At 38.0% G+C, this 17,612-nt stretch overlaps 1 protein-coding gene across 1 annotated transcript in view; it reads right to left on the bottom strand.

The window, feature by feature from the left end:
- Positions 1 to 14,768, bottom strand: part of LOC149142889 (uncharacterized) — a 94,428-nt gene extending 79,660 nt beyond the window's left edge. The window contains exon 1 of the mRNA XM_089449475.1: positions 14,219 to 14,768. Within this exon, the coding sequence (XP_089305601.1) occupies positions 14,219 to 14,434 (216 nt within the window). The 5' untranslated portion in view covers positions 14,435 to 14,768. The remainder of the gene's footprint in view (positions 1 to 14,218) is intronic.
- Positions 14,769 to 17,612: the final 2,844 nt, after the last annotated feature.

The raw sequence follows: 17,612 nt of genomic DNA, 5'->3' as shown, positions 1-17,612 counted from the left end.
AACTCATCCAAAACTCGGCCAAAGCTTCTTCACATGTGCGGCCTAGTGAGAGATAAAAATGAAGAAAAGATGATCTCAAAACATATTTCTCCTTTGTTGACATTCTCCTCCACTAGAAAATATCAATGAGTTTGCTATGTTAATTGATTTGCCTCTCGCATGTCTTTCTATTTATATAGAGCTCTAAGTGAGTGGACACACATAGAGGTGGCTCTTCACCCCCTCATTTATGTAGCCTACATGATAACTCCACATTAGACTAGAATTGTTACCCCACTAATGGGTAAAAACCCCATTAGATAAACAATTCAAATCCGCTCTATAAAATAGATTACTCCATCCTGGAGCTAGCAATGTGAGTACCGTGGGCCATTCACTCCTAGCCAAATCAACATGGCCTCATGAGCGAATGTATCATTCTCCACTAGTCAAATCAGCATGACCCCATGGGAGGATGTATGCCCCTGGGCCATTCAAACGTGGCCAAATCAGCATGGCTTCTTTGGGTGAATGTATCACTGTCCCACTAGTCAAATCAGCATGACCCATAGGGAGAATGTCTACCTGATGTTGCAAAAACGTCAACACTACATGCTAAGACACCAAGCCAATGTAGAAGACATTTCGATGCTATTAAATCAACACGAAGATCAAAGCATGTTCAATGGAGTTGCAATAATGGCCATCCAACATGCAATACATGCACTTGTTGGAAGGTGCCTCTAACTTTCTTTTGTGAATGTGTGGATTGCAAAGCTTCCCAAAAGCAACAAACCTTCGATACCTTGTGGATAAAGAGGTCAAACTTCTTACCAATCTCAAAGATCCAAAGTACAACAAGAATGCAGTGAACACAAAGCCAATCCTGTTGGATTTTGTCAGGGATCATCTGATCCCTTATATAGCCAACAAGAGCACTACCAAGAATGTATGATGCCTTGTGAACCTTGTATTAAAGTAAATATACCCAGGAAGATGCTCCTAAGGAACAAGCTCACCATAACCCACATGTGTAAGATAGACACAAAAGCTAGGTAGATGATGAAGCTAGCAGAGTTGAAAGACCAACTTGGTGCAGAAGATGATTAGCTAGTTCAAATCGCTATGATGCCTTTATTTCTTCTAGCCCAACTTTATTCATGCTATTTGGTTTGGAAATGCTACTTAACTTCAAGAAGTTGTGGGATGCTTTCATGGGAAAGGAGATGAGACTAGAGCAAGTCTCACCTAGTTACAAGCATGATAATGATGGACCAGACCTAGCCCTCACTAGAAAGTTGACGAGAGGAGGTAGGAAAGAAAGACCCAGGAGGGGTCAGAAAGGTAAGGAGGAAGAATCAGATTCTTCGTGTAAAGGAAAGAAACACTAAGTCATATTAATTGCTTCAAGTGTAACAAGTATGGTCACTATCTTTCTCAATGTCATGAGAGGAATCATATTCTTCGTGTAAAGGAAAGAAACACTGTCATATTAACTGCTTTAAGTGTAACAAGTATGGTCACTATGCTTCTCAATGTCATGAGAAGAAGGTCAAGGGTAAGCAACAACAACAGCAGCATGAGTTTGCAAGAAGTGCATATGCTTCCACTGTGGATGATTTTACTGCCAACCTAGATACTCACTTTGCCATGATGTCCAGTGTTTCCATGTACACAGTTTTAAGGTTTGGATGGTATGTAGACCATGGAGATTCAAGAAATACGACTTAAACCAAAAAGATCTTTGGGGGTTTCAAAAGCAAGAGGGGGGAATGCTTGTGGAGTTGGTAGATGATGCCATGTATCTTGTGAAGGGATCGGACTCCATCTCTCTCCAAATACCTTCAAGTGATGTTCATGAGTTAGATTCTTTCTTGTATGTTCTTGATTTAACAAAGAGTCTGAATTCAGTTATTTGCATGATAGATTTACAATGTTTGGTTGAGTTTGATGGTTAGCAAGTAGCCATCAAAGACAACAGCCATGGATCTAGTCAAGTTTTGGCCAAAGGAGTGCAAGAAGGTGGCCTTTACAAGCTGTTTGCAGATCCAATAAGCTGGTATAGGAGGATGCGATGATGGAGGGAGGGTTTCTCTAGCCTCAAGGAGACAGTTAAAAATCGACTCTGGAATCAATGATCGATTCCTTGATTGCAGCTAATGGTAGTATAGAAGAGTACCAAGATAAGATTGTTACAGAAGGATTCACCTAGAGAGAGATAGCTGACCTTGATGAGACTAAACTCCAGTTGTCGGAGGATTCTCCAAGGAAGAGGAAGTTGCCATGAATGGGCTGATGCATGCACCACCAGTATTGGATTTTAGTATCAATGAGACTGCACTCATGTTGGGTTGCTCTGAGTTTAGTGCAGATTTCAATTAGTTATTTGATAAATCTGACACATTTTTCTTCACCCTATATACAGATGAGTTCATTATTGCAGGAAGTCCTAAACAGTTCATGATGTGGTGTGAGAAAATTTTGACCAATGAAGATGGCATGAAAGACAAAGGAAGTTGGCAGGTTGTTGATGCAGTGATTCTTGTAGAAAATATTTCCACTGTTAAGATTATTAAGAGAGCTCAGGGTTCAGAAGGAAGCAGTGATCCAGATTCATGTTTCTTCAGATTTGTTGATAGTCAATTGTTTGACCAAGCCCCTAGAAGAGGCAAGATTCAAGATACAGAGGGACTATCCTGTGTGTGGCAAAGACTTTCCTTGGTAAGAGCAAATGTCAGAATTTTTAACACCGCTTAAAGTATCCAATAGAATGCCATTAATGGCAGCAGTGAGCAAAATAGCTCTGGTCACATGCAGAGAAGGTACATTACAGCAGTCTGTACAACAGCCTTAATGACAGCAGTGCTGCAGTAGCAGTGCACCCTCCTTCAGCAATTTCATAATAGAGGATGCATTCATGCACCATCCTCAGTTTAGTTCCAGTTTAGATGTTTTTTATATTTCGCATTTCATTTCTATTTTTGAATTTGCTTTAGTTAGTAGTTGCATCATGAATGCATAGAAAGTTATGGCACTTTGCATCATAGTTTTAAAAACTGGCTGGGTTGAACCAGAAATATGCCAAACCGGCCGATCAGATGTGCCTTGCTAACCAGAGCAATAAGCCCAATTAATTGGCCGGTTAGGACCGGTTAGGTATCAAACTGGCTGGTTTGGTACCTAACCAGTCCTAAGCAGCCGGGTCTGTAAAAAAACGGCCTTCTTTGATTGGAGATTGATAAGCCTAGCAAAGGATGGTAAAGCAATAGCATTTTTAGGCTTAAAGAAAATTCTGATTTTATGAACGAGTTAACAATATATTTTGGATTTTAGGACAGCCAAAAAGGAAGTCTTTGCTTGGGAAATAGGATATCTAAGCCAGCTGATTTTTTTATATAACTTTCAGAGCTCAAAATAGCCCACAGATTGGTACATTTAGGCTTCAAGGAATAAAATCTAACTTCAGATTTCAAACCAGCAAAGTATGATAATAAGACTATGATTTTAAGAGGGTTGAACAGCATGACTAGTGCCTAGAAATTTTATTGAGCAAATGGAATATACAAGCTGATGTCTTGATGACCATTTTCCAATAAAATAAGGGCTAATTGAGATCCCAATAACTAAATTATGGCAAACTTATATAGCTGTCCCAAAATACAGAAAATTTGTTCTAAGGCAGAAAAGTTTCAAATACATCAAGGGGGTGTGTTTATAACTATCAAATGTAAATTTCAGCCACTTCAAGTTCAGAATGGGTGGAGGAGACTCAACCAGCTGAGTTTTATCCCGATTTTGATATTGATGCCATGGAGCTGGGGGGTGTTGATCCCAATGCAGATCTGGTAGTTGAACCAGGAGCTGAAGGAAGCGAACCACCAAGACCAAGCATGGCACATGGTGAGGGAAGCAGTAGTAGTTGTGCAGCTCGGCAAACTCATGCTTCTAGTTCTCCTAGGCCTAGTGTTGTTGTTCTTGCTAATGCTAGTACTGCTACTGAGGCTGGAGAGGAGTTTGAGGAATCTTCAGACTCTAAGCTAGATGATGTTTATGTAGCTCCTGGTGATGATCCCGTGTGTAGTAGTGCTGATGAGTTTGACGAGTGATCATGTCGATCAGTGATTTGTAGTAGGCTAGTGACCTAGCAGCTTGAGTTGTAGCATTGTTTTTGGACTCTATAGGCCATTTCGAGCCTCATTGGTTATGTATTTTTTTGATGACATGTATTGTACTCGGTATCATTTTGATATATGCACCCTTACAAGGTATATAGATTAGAAGACTTTGCATATTTTGTCCCTAATGGTTTGGAATCATGGTTTGCAATCTTAAAAATATTTTTTTCATTAAAAATTAATTATTTTATGTATTTTTTTCAATTCCGGTTTGTTGAATCCGGTTCGATCCGGTTCCAGTTTGAATCCCAGCTAGATAGGCAGCCAGTTTGAAACCTGGTTCCGGTTTTTAAAACTATGCTTTGCATGTGGAAAGTTTCCAAGAATATTTGGAGCACAAATCCCTAGAAGAGAGAGAAGCATGCATGCATACTTATACTCTCCTCTCTGGACAGATGCACAACAACACCTTCACTGAAATAAACCTAAACACTAGATATATTACTGGCCTAGATATTGGTGCCCTCAACCGGCATGAAAGAACTATTCCTAGGAAGGTGCATATGCCCAGATTCATTGAACCTTTTAGTTTATAAAGAAGAAAGCAGGGAATAGGTTTTATTCATTCAGTTTTCAGAGTAGAAGCAGTGGGTGCATTAGAGTTTGAAGATTTCCGTGTATTTCTTGTTTTCAAGAGTAATAAACAATGGTGTGATTTGAGTTTCAGATCTGTGTACTTGCTGTTACTTTCTTCAGTTTATAGTTCCTAGAAAAAATCAGAGTGCAGTTTTGATAGAGATTTTAGTTTTCTGTTTTCTGTTTTCCCTGGTAAGATAGAAATCAGACTGGGACTGTTACCAATTGTAACAGATTTTGGGCAGATGGAAATACTTGCTACGGAATCAGCATTGTACAAGAAGGCACTAATTGAAGTTTCTGTTCATATTAAAGACCAACCAGATTCACTTGTTTGGGGCCCAAATTGGAATGGAGGATTATACACCATAAAGATGGGTTACAAGGTAGCATTCTTAGGAGGAAAGGAAGGAGAACCGCACTAGTGGTAGAGAATTCAGTGGAAGCCAAAGCCATCTCATAAAGCAAAAATATTCATCTGGCTCTCACAGTTAAACAAAATACTCAACTAGGAGAGTCTACAAAAGCAAGATTGGAAGGGATGTAGAAGGTATCTGCTATGCACAGAGACTTGGAAGACAGTCCACCATTTGTTTGTTACATGCCAATACAGCCAGGAAGTATAGGATGCAGCTAAACTTCTAACTGGGAGGAAGGAGAATAGCAAGGAAGCTCACTGGTTGAAGCTTTTGAAAGTTGGATGAAGGACCCTTTGTCACGAGCTTCACTCCCTCCCACCATTTGTCACCTGGGCACTCTGTATCGCTAGGAATGAATGCCTATTTGCAAGTGCCTCACTGTTTCCAAGGCATATATTACAGGACTAATGTAGCATATATTGTTTGCCACAAGGCTACAAAGAAGAAGCAATCAACAAAGATTTTGCCACTAGAAGTGGACAAAAAAATGGCCTGGGGTTTCTTTGATGGAACCTTAACTGGTAACCATGTCATTATGGGTTAGGGCTCAGGAGGATCCCTCTATATATCGAAACAACATTGATTTACCTTTGCATATGGATTGGCACACACAACAGTGCAGAGCTAAGGGGAGTGTAGAAACTCATGAGACTAGCATAGGAAAAGGGAGTAAACGAGCATCAAGTTTATGGTGATTCCCTAATTGTCATATGGTGGATGAACGGGGAAGCAGTGGGTCGGAACAAAGATCTAAACAACATGTTAAGAGAAGCAAGAGAAGCACTTGGGTTGAAGGGGCACTTCCATCATGACATATATAAAGAAAACAATCAATTGGCAGATTGTAAAGTTTTGTAGATGTTCTATGCTAAGAGCAATTTCACTTTTCTCACAGCAATCATACAAGTAGATAAGCAAAATGCAGATAGAACATATAAGCAGATCTTACAGAAGACAAATCAGAAACAAGAAAAATGTATGTGTTTGTTTCGGCAGTCAACAGGGTGCTTCAACCAGCAAAGTCTCCTTTGGTCAGCCAGCCCAGCATGTGTCACAACAACCCTCCAACCAGTAGATCCAGGTAGCTCGTACTTAGGGATGAGAGAGGAAGATGTGAGTTTTTTGTTGTGTTCAAATTCTCTCCAACTTTTCCTGTATATATATCCATCAATGAGGGTGTGTGACACATCTGTTGGGCATGTGAGCCTACATTACAAAACTGGCTGACCTTGCACATATAATTTATTAAGAATAATAAATTCAAAATATAAGTTCTGCTCATCGGATTAAGACTATTTTTATATGGATTTTACACCTCTCAGAAAGAGGAATCCAACAAAAATATTAGCCTCTTAATCTGAGCATCAGAACATGGAGTTTGGACCTAGTTGTCCAAATTTAACACTCCCTCTCAACTAGGGAGAACTCCATCTATTAGTGCAATTAACATCGTGAGTCATCCCGCCGAAACTTGCTTTGCTGGCTTCTTTATTTCAGAACAGAAGTGGGTCAGTCACAAAGACATCATTCCCCGACTGACATAATCAGTCCAGAGGTCCCAGACCTCACAAATCTTGATCCCAGATCAAGTGGTTGGACCAAGCCATCCTAGATAGAGAGTACGGCAATCTCTGATGCGTCCATCAGTCTTTGCTAATAGTCTCTAGCTTTTCCACACCTCATTGGCCAAATGAGAGGTACTTCCCATGAGCCCTGAACTCAATGGGTAGGATGCATACGGGGCACAGATTAAATGAGTGGCGAACCAGCTCAATAATCACAAGGGTGGGGCAGAAGCATTATGAGTGCTTATAGCTCCGAGAAGCTATCCCCAAAGCCCCCCAGAGCTCCCAGAGCTCATCGTCCAACAGGACCCACATCATAGGGTCTTTCCACGACACCAAGATTCTCACGGAAGGTTAGGAACTTGACCTTCCCCAGGGGCTTAGTGAGAATATCCGCGACCTGCTCATCAGTTCCTATATGATCGAGCCTTACGGCGCCTCGCTGTACCATACTCCGGATAAAGTGGTACCTGATATCAATATGCTTGGATCGGTCGTGGAACACAGGATTCTCAGTCATACGAATCCCACTCTGATTATCACAGAGTATTACAGTGGTATCTAGCACATGTTGGAACAGCTCACTAAAGAGCTTCCTCAACCAAACTGCTTCACAACAGGCCATACTAGCAGCAATGTATTCGGCCTCCGCGGTGCTCAAAGCCACCGACTTCTGCTTCCTGCTCATCCATGAGATCGAAGCAGAACCAAGATTGAAACAGCATCCAGATGTGCTCTTACGATCCACCACACTGCCAGCCCAATCGGCATCAGTATATCCCCGGAGTATCACACTCCCGGCAGTGTATCTCAGCCCATGGTTTATCGTGCCCCGAAGATATCTTAAAAGATTCTTGGCACCAACCCAGTGAAAATGATGAGACTCAATCATCTGTTGACTCAAAGTATTCACTGCAAAACATATGTCCGGACGGGTGTTCACTAAGAACATCAAAGCTCCTATGAGTTGATGATACTCAGTAGGATTGGCCAAGATAGGCCCTGCAGCGCTGCCACTCAACTTCTTAAAGTTGAGTTCCATTGGTGTCGACACGGACTTACAGTCCACCATCCCAAATCTTTCCAGAAGCTTCACAATATACTTTCCTTGAGAAAGGAAAATCTCTCCAGGTCTCTGCCAGACCTCCAGGCCTAGGAAATAGTGCATCAGCCCTAGGTCTTTCATCTCGAACTCAGCAGCAAGCTCCCTCTTACATTGATGAATGAGAGGGTCATCACCTGTCAGGAAGAGGTCGTCCACATACAGCACTAGAATGAGAGGCAGTCCTTCCACAACCTTAAAGTAAAGGTTTGGATCAGCATTGCTTCGAGTGAAGCCGAGCTTCATCAAGTAACTATCCATCCTCTCATACCAAGCTCTGGGTGCTTGCTTTAACCCTTAGAGGGCTTTCTTCAACCTGCAGACATAAGTGTCTCGATCTTGAACTTCAAATCCCAGAGGTTGTTCTACATACACCTCTTCCTTTATTGCACCATGCAGAAAAACGGTCTTGACATCCATCTGATGAAGACTCCATCCTTGCGTAGCAGCAAGGGCTATGATGGATCGGATGGTGGTATATCGAGCCACAGGTGCAAATATATCGTCATAGTCAATTCCTTCCTTTTGAGAGAAGCCACGGGCAACAAATCTTGCCTTAAACTTTTCAGCACTCCCATCAGATCCATGTTTAATCTTGTAGAGCCATTTAGCGGTGACAACAGATTTGTCCTTCGGTCTCGGGACCACATCCCAGACATCATTCTTCATAATAGCCTCATATTCTTCATGCATAGCATCCTTCCAGACTTGATGCTTGATGGCTTCCTCAAAAGATCCAGGTTCAGATTGTATAATAGTACTCATGGCAGCTAGATACCCTTGGTATCTACACAGCTTCTTGCTTTCCCGGAATGTTCCCCTTGGGGCAGCATGACCCTCAGCATCTTCGAGGGTGTCCCTGAGCCATGATGGCCTCTTTCCTAGAGAAGGGGAAGGATCAATAGGGTCCATTTGCCCTTCAACATCAGGCATAGACTCATCCTGGGGTTCTTCCAGATTTCCAGGTCTTTCTTCATGGTTTTCTTCAGATCTAGGAAGATCTACTACTTTCTTTAGGGAAGCATCTTCGTCAAAAGTGACATCATGGCTTATCTCTACTTCCCTTTGATCAGGTGCATAGACTCTATATGCCTTAGAAGTCTCACTGTAGCCCACAAACATTCCTTTCTTCCCAGTAGCATCCAGCTTACTTCTCTTTTCTTTCGGCACATGAAAATAAACAGGACATCCAAAAATTCTAAAATGTGAGACATCAGGTTTCTTACCAGAGAAAACTTCTTCGGGAGTTTTGGAGTCCAAAGCGGAATGAGGGCATCGGTTTTTACAGCAGTATTTGCAGCTTCTCCCCACAGAAACTTTGGAAGACACTGGTCACATAGTATGGCATGGGCAGCTTCCACAATAGTCCTATTCTTGCGTTCAGCAACACCATTCTGCTCAAGAGTATATGCAGTGGTAGTCTCCCTCTTAATGCCAACTTCTCTGCAAAAGTCTTTGAACTCATTTGACTCATATTCAGTGCCATTGTCAGTCCTCAAAATCTTGATCTTCTTTCCGGTCATATTTTCCACCAAGGCTTTGAAGGTACGGAACCACATGAAAGCCTCATCCTTCTTCTTCAAGAAGTATATCCAGGTTTTGCGAGAGAAGTCATCAGTAAATGTCATATAGTAAGAACATCCCCCTAGGGATGTTACAGGCAACATACCGGAAAGATCAGAATGGACCAGTTGCCATATCTCAGATATCTTTGTGACACTTGAGGGGATATTGCAATATTGCAAGAATTCCTTTCAACAGTCTTGTGAATTCCTTTCAACCTTTCAACCTTTCAACATTTCTGTAAATTCCTGGCCACTTGACACTATTGACAGACAGTGAATTGCCCACGTGACAGTCCCTTGATCTGTCCACGTGACAATTGCGGGACTGTTATATCGAACTGACAGCTCACGACTTATGTAACCCCTTTGCACAGTTTATCCAAGCGCACCGTGTCCTTGAAACCTGCGCAACGTTCCCTTCAGCTACTGTCCAATTCACGTCTGTCCACCGAGGCAAATTACTGTACGTAATTGACCTTCTTCGTGTTCTGTATACACAACTGTACACCCGACAGCGCAAGCTTACTATCTTTCAGTCGTATAACCAATACTTCGACCAAAAACCCGACAGCTGGCTTGTTTGTCTCAACAGTTCCGCACAGTCTTTTCCGCTGTTACTCCAAACGTATCAGCGTATATAAGCCTGCGCATATATCAAATAATGGTCCACGCGTCCGTTTGTCAACAAGCCCGCGGTCGTTGCTGACATTCATCCACGTGTCCACATGCAGCTGTTCATGCGTCGATCCAACAGACCTACGCACCAACTGACCACGCGTCGTCTTATCACATGTATAAGCCTGCGCGTTAGATTATTAACGACCTGCAATTACCGTAGATCATTATCTGCGTGTCCATCTGCTGATGGATACTTCTGTCTACGTGACCGACCTTCGACCAGCTCAATAGGTCGATTACGTAACCTTCTTGAATTCCGTTGTATAGTTCTTCGTGTCAACTATTCAAACGTTCCACGTTTTCATAGTCCGACATATCCAACCGTCGTCCTGTATTCCTGCTGTTATACAACAGTCTGAAATAACACTCGCCTGGTCGCCTGTTATTTAACTTACAGGTCTCTGTCCACGTGTTCCCAACAAAACCCGACAGCCTTCACAACGTATGTGACTCCAGCGCAGTCCTGTAGTTCTCTGTTCACGTGTCTACCTCCCGGTAGACCTGCTACTCGCTTCGCTGGTTGCTTCCGAACGTTCTGTCGTATATATATAACCCTGCAGGTATATATAGATCACAGCCTACGAGCCTGCCACCAACGACTCTGCAATTGTACTTGTCCACGCGTCTATTACTCATACGTTGCTGTCCTAAGTGCTCAGCACTTATCCAGCCTACACGTATATCGCTGCGCACTTCCTTTGCTGTTTGCCTTGACACACCAGCTTATAAATATAAACCCGCAGTTGACCATACGGCGTTTTATATATATAAACTCGCGTGTATATCTGTCTAACCACGCGTCGTTACCCGATTATTCACTGCATATACATTCAAACCGGTGTCTATCTTTGTCTGTCCACGCGTCAGATTATCGACCCCCTGACCAGCAATCCCCGACTGCTCGCTGCGTATATAAACTTCAGGGTTGTTTCGTGGTTTTCCTGTCCACGTGACAACCACTATCAACAAACCCGTGTATTACACACCCTCAGCCAACTTCCAGGAACCGTCGGTCAATTATCGGTATAGTCTTCCGCGCACCGGTATATAGATATACCTGTATGTGTATATTCTAATCCACGCGTCTGTCTGTCAGCAATCTGCAAATATCACAGACTCTTACCCACACGTCGTGATCAGAACCCGACTGTTCACAAGATTACTTCGCGGTATGGCTGCGCAACCCTTTACGCTATACGGCAAGTCTATGCTTATGAACAGACTTTAAACAGATCCCTGACAACCTTGATAGTTTGTCGATCCTTTGATTATTTCTGCGCTGTCATACGAATGAACCCGAACACTTGTCTGATCTGCGCAACTACCAACCGCTTCACCGTCTCACCAATCTCGACCGAAGACTCTTATGCGACCACCGCATAGATTGAGCGCCTTAGAACTGCGCCATCATCCTCTAGAATTCAAGCTTAGAGGAATCCATTTCCTTCGATGATGATTGCTATAGATAGAGTTTGTCTTCACCTCAGCTCTGATACCATGTAAAGTTTTGTAGATGTTCTATGCTAAGAGCAATTTCACTTTTCTCACAGCAATCATACAAGTAGATAAGCAAAATGCAGATAGAACATATAAGCAGATCTTACAGAAGACAAATCAGAAACAAGAAAAATGTATGTGTTTGTTTCGGCAGTCAACAGGATGCTTCAACCAGCAAAGTCTCCTTTGGTCAGCCAGCCCAGCATGTGTCACAACAACCCTCCAACCAGTAGATCCAGGTAGCTCGTACTTAGGGATGAGAGAGGAAGATGTGAGTTTTTTGTTGTGTTCAAATTCTCTCCAACTTTTCCTGTATATATATCCATCAATGAGGGTGTGTGACACATCTGTTGGGCATGTGAGCCTACATTACAAAACTCGCTGACCTTGCACATATAATTTATTAAGAATAATAAATTCAAAATATAAGTTCTGCTCATCGGATTAAGACTATTTTTATATGGATTTTACACCTCTCAGAAAGAGGAATCCAACAAAAATATCAGCCTCTTAATCTGAGCATCAGAACATGGAGTTTGGACCTAGTTGTCCAAATTTAACACAGATTCCCTATCCAAAGGTGCGGTGGATCAAGTCTTTGGGGAGATGAAGATTGTGGAATACAAAGATAGAGATGCATAGCCAGTGATAGCGAGGATCTTCCTTTGACAGAGCCACTAACAGATGTTGTTGTAGCTCTTGTTCAAGCTAGTCTTTAAACTTTATACTTCTGTATTGTATTCAAATTTTCCTTCAACTATATAGCAGATCATGGTAGAAAGATAGACGTCATGATAGAGCCTAGGATATCTATCTTTGTTAAAGGTTTTCTATTTTTATAGGCCTTACATGGACATACCAGTAGTAGATGTATTGTTGATAACTCTTTGAAGTTACTTTTCAGTTTTTTCTTTGAAAAACTTGGATAGGAAGGGAGGTGCATAACCCATTATTCTCATAACCAGTAATATGCAATGTAACCAGTACTATGTGTGTGCGTATCTTTTCCCAAAGAAAATAGTCATGCTCATTTGATGATACATACCCTGAGATATCCTCGTCCCCTCTTTCAAAAAATGTTACCCATACATATAGTAGCACCCATACCCACATACCTTTACGATGGCAACTTAGGCTTGGATTCGATGTTCATAAGAGAGCACTGGCCACATGAACAATGACAATGAACACCAAGTGGGGATAACCATGTAAGTTTCAGTCGTATGGGAGGTTTGGTGGTGGACATACTCTATCCCATCACCCAAGGTAATAAGTCCATAACAAGTTTTAAAGTTTTTCAACTAAATAGTCACCCTCAATCTTATCAGTATTAAAGTTAGATTAGATATTTCGTTTTCATTAAGAGAAAAGAACAACTCTGTGGACCTCTTAAAAAGAATGATGGAGCCTCTTTCTTCTATTTGCCTTGTTAATTAGTTGTCTATTGCCTTGCTTTGCAAATCAAACCCATTTGATGTTGTACCTTCTTTATATCTATAAGTTTATCACTTGGAACTACTTATTGCATTAGAGAAAGTATTTCAATTTGCGAAAGGATATACTTTGAGTTGGGGAGAAAAGAAAAAGAGAATTAGAAAACCAATGAAAGCTCATCTTCTTGATATTCTCTGCAATGAGGACAAATATTTCTAGGTGCAGAAAAGAAACACAATTTCATGTTCATTTCCTGTGCTATACAACGAAAATATTAAGCACTTATTTTGTGATTGCAAGTTTGTCAGAACTGTGGTCTCATATAGGGTAAGGGTTTCATAATATTTTTTATAGGCCTTGGCACTGAAGGCAACTTATTATTGGTAATCCTTGGCTTTGATAGTAAAAGGTGCGGTGGCTTGGTGCGGTGGCTTGCTATGTCCATCTCACTATTCTATATTATTTCTGGCAGTGAGATGCAAAGCTAACTTTGACAGCTTTAAAAGGGATTACAGTTAAAGGGAATTTTGAAATTTTCATAGTTTTTGGATATCTTAGGAAATATCTTATGCTAAGCACTTTTTACTTAGGGGGATACGTTCTGTCCTTTCATATCGGAGACCAGGTGGGATGTGTACCCACTTTCTGTGGTTGGAAAGGGGAAGTTCTGCCTTCTCTACGTACTTTTTTTTGGTTGTTCTAAGGCATATTTTCCTGCAAGAAAAGAAAAATCATTTGCATTTATCTAAAGACATTTCTAAAAGCACATGGAAATTTAGATCAATGTGTACATATTTTGGTCTGAATTCAATTTTCCTTGGGAGCATATTTAGCACAATCTATTATTTACACAGGTTAAAATGTATAGAGGGCACTGTATGGAAAGATGGATAGCATGACTCACTAATAAGTTGGATAATTGAAATACAGAAAGTGCAAAGAGAGTACTAAATATATATCAGATAATACAAAGAGAGTACTAACACGTTTTACTTTTTAATCTCCCAGGTACAATTTACTGATCACTTAGTTACAGTGCAGGCTGTCATGAGAAACATAATTCTAATAACAGCCGGCAGGTTTTGTCTAATAAGCAAGATCCAATTAAAATGGCATGAAATTACCTATAGCTGCCTACCGTCTCCAAGGTATCATCCATACATTCATAAAAAAATACGCCAATAACAAACTAAACAAACGTTAATGGGGACGGAGTTGAGGTACTCACAATAGCATCAGTATGGCCATCGACAGTCCATTTGGTAATATCTCCTCTGTGGATAAAAAGAAGGCATGTGTCAGCCAGCTTGAAGCAAGCGCTCTCTTTGCCTTGATAGCGTTGTGGGTGTGCCTCTTCTTGCTTCCGTTGCTCCCCAGACGTTGCCGGCTGCTGCTCGAGTTCCTCCCTCTTTCTCTTATCGCTGCAGTTTACATTTCTAGACATTTTCCCTCTGCTCAGTGTTCCGCCTCCTAGCCACAAATCGCGCTCGATTTTAGGCTGCAAACGAGGTTATGCGCTACTTCTTTCTGGTCGTATCAACTGTCATTTAAACCAAACGCGAAAGTACCTTTCGCGGTATCACTGTAAGCAATGGCTGGGATTTTCTAATTCCACTTGGCCAGAACTCAAGATAAAATTTAGGACTACTCAAAATAACAGAGCCGAAGTAGGAGAGACAATGGCTCCAACGCACTGACTCTGCGGAATGCATATATATATCGCATTTATTGCCATAACATTTGGTGTTTCCTTATTGAACGCTGCATTGTGAAATACATCATTTACAATATTATTGTAATTACTGTGAAATAAATAGATAGAATGTAACGTTTATATATTATTAATAATATTATATTTTTATAATAATAATTTATTTTCAAAGTTAGGATTGAGTCCAACAGAGATTTTGTTATTTATGAGATAAGTCTACTAAATTTTTTATTTTTATAATAATAATTTATTCTTAGCCAAATCAAATATTAAATTGATTTTCTATTTATAACATAAGTTAATTAATTTTTATTTTTATAATAATAATTAAATTGCCCATGGGATTTTGGATTGATGATAAATGGGTGCAGTGTTAATGTACTCGTTACTGGTTCAAATCTCCTGTGAGTGCTTACCTACAAAAAAATATATATATATATAATGTTTATATATTATTAATAATATTATATTTTTATAATATTTTAAATTTTTATAATAATAATTTATTTTCAAAAATATGGTTGAGTCAAAAGTTAATATTAAATTAGTCTATGACATTTTGTTATTCATAAAATAAGTGTATTAAATTTTAATTTTTATAATAATAATTTATTTTTAAAGTTGTAGTGAAATCAAATATCAAATTGATTTTCTTTTTATAACATAAGTTTATTAAAAAAAATTATAATAATAGTTAAATGAAAATATATAACATTTATATATTATTAATAATATTATATTTTTATAATATTTTAAATTTTTATAATAATAATTTATTTTCAAAATTATTATTGGGTCAAACATTAAATTAGTGTATGAGATTTTGTTATTTATGAGATATGTTTATTAAATTTTTATTTTCATAATAATAATTTATTTTTAAGGTAGTAGCTAAATCAAATATGGAATTGATTTTCTATTTATAATATTAGTTTGTAGAGTTGAGGCTTCTGTGATCTATATCAAGTTTACAAAAGATTTTTCGGCGAAGATCACATGAAATATCATTTGTCCACGCGTTTCGAACCAACCAGTGTGGTTCATCGTCAGGACAAGTTGAAGAAACAGATCTAGCTTAGCATGTTGACCAAGCACAGCCTCTAATTTGACCAACCGCTAATATTGACTATTGGACCGGGATCAAAACTTTTTTAATAATAAAAAAGGAGATAAGTTATACAGGGGGCCAATCCCTTAATAAATAAATAATTTAAATTAGTGATAATAGTTAGTTACAAGTTATTAATAAATACTTAAAAATTATAGGTTAATTATTATTTAAAAGGAAATTAGTTGCAAAGGACCTCTCCTATGAATAAATTAAATGTGAATACAAGTTAAAAAAAAAAAAAAAAACACTTCAGATTGAAAAGAGGCCTAACAATCTCAATAGAGAAGATGGCTGGAAAATCAGTAGGTGTTGGGTCCCAGCACTCCTTTCTTAGTCTTTTTTCCGCCTCCTTCATCATTTTCCTCTTTTTTTTCTTTTTTTTTTTCCTTCCTTGTATGTTAAGTTTCTAATTTTATATTTTTTCTTATCCTTTTGTTTTTATTTATTTTTATTTATTTATTTATTTTAGAGAAAGATTTCGGCGAAAATCACATGGAATCTCATTTGTCGACGCGTTTCGAACCAACTAGTGTGGTTCATCGTCAGAAAAAGTTGAAGAAACAGATCTAGCTCATCATGCTAAATAGTCTGAGCAGAGCCTCCAACAGCTAGCATATCTAAAGGCTAGTTTGACTTAAGGACAAGGGTCAAAATTATTATAATATTTTAATTCATAAAAATAAATAAATTAAGGTAAATGGTACGAGACCTAATAATTAAAAACTATAAGTTAATTAATAATTAGTTACAAAAAAAGGCCTAAAAATATAAATAATTTTAATTTAAAAGTATTAAGAATAAAAGGTAATAAGGAAATCAAAGTTAATAATTAAAAATTATAATTTAATTAATAATTAAAAGGAAAATTAGTTAATTAAATGACCCAATGGATGAATAAAAAATTATATGAGACCTAATAAATAAAAAATTTATAAGTTAATTAATAATTTAAAAAGGAAATTGGTTAAATGAAGAAAATATAATCTTATTTAAAAGTATTATTAAAATTGTAAGTTAATTAAAATAGAAGAAGGTAATAAAGAGAATCAAGGTTAATAAAAATTATAATTTAAAAGGGAAATAAGTAAATTAAAGGATATATAAATTAATTTTATATAAAAGTATTATTAAAAAGTATGTAATTAAGGTAAATGGTACGAGACCTAATAAATCAAAACTATAAGTTAATTAATAAAAATGACCTTGAAAGGACTAAAAAGTATAAATAATTTTATTTAAAAGTAATTAAGAATAAAAGGTACTAAAGAAAATCAAAGTTAATAATTAAAAATTATAATTTAATTAATAATTAAAAGGAAAATCAGTTAATTAAATGACCTAATGGATGAATAAAAATTATAATCAGCATGAGACCTAATAAATAAAAATTTTATAAGTTAATTAATAATTTAAAAAGGAAATTGGTTAAATGAAGAAAATATAATTAACTTACAAATTTAATAATATTTTATTAAATTTGTAAGTTAATTATATTTTCTTCATTTAACCAATTTCCTTTTTAAATTATTAATTAACTTATAAAAATTTTATTTATTAGGTCTCATGCCGATTATAATTTTTATTCATCCATTAGGTCATTTAATTAACTGATTTTCCTTTTAATTATTAATTAAATTATAATTTTTAATTATTAACTTTGACTTTCTTTATTACCTTTTGTATTTGTATTTGTATTTTTATTTATTTTATTTATTTATTTATTTTATTATTATTATTATTATTATTATTATTATTTATTATTTTATTTATTTTTTATTTTTTATTTATTATTATTATTAT

Source organism: Pinus tabuliformis, chromosome X (assembly GCF_031772625.1).
Source record: "Pinus tabuliformis cultivar Carrire ecotype Pingquan chromosome X, CPIR1, whole genome shotgun sequence".
NCBI classification, from domain to species: Eukaryota; Viridiplantae; Streptophyta; class Pinopsida; order Pinales; family Pinaceae; genus Pinus; species Pinus tabuliformis.
This window is presented reverse-complemented; position numbering and strand designations above follow the sequence as displayed.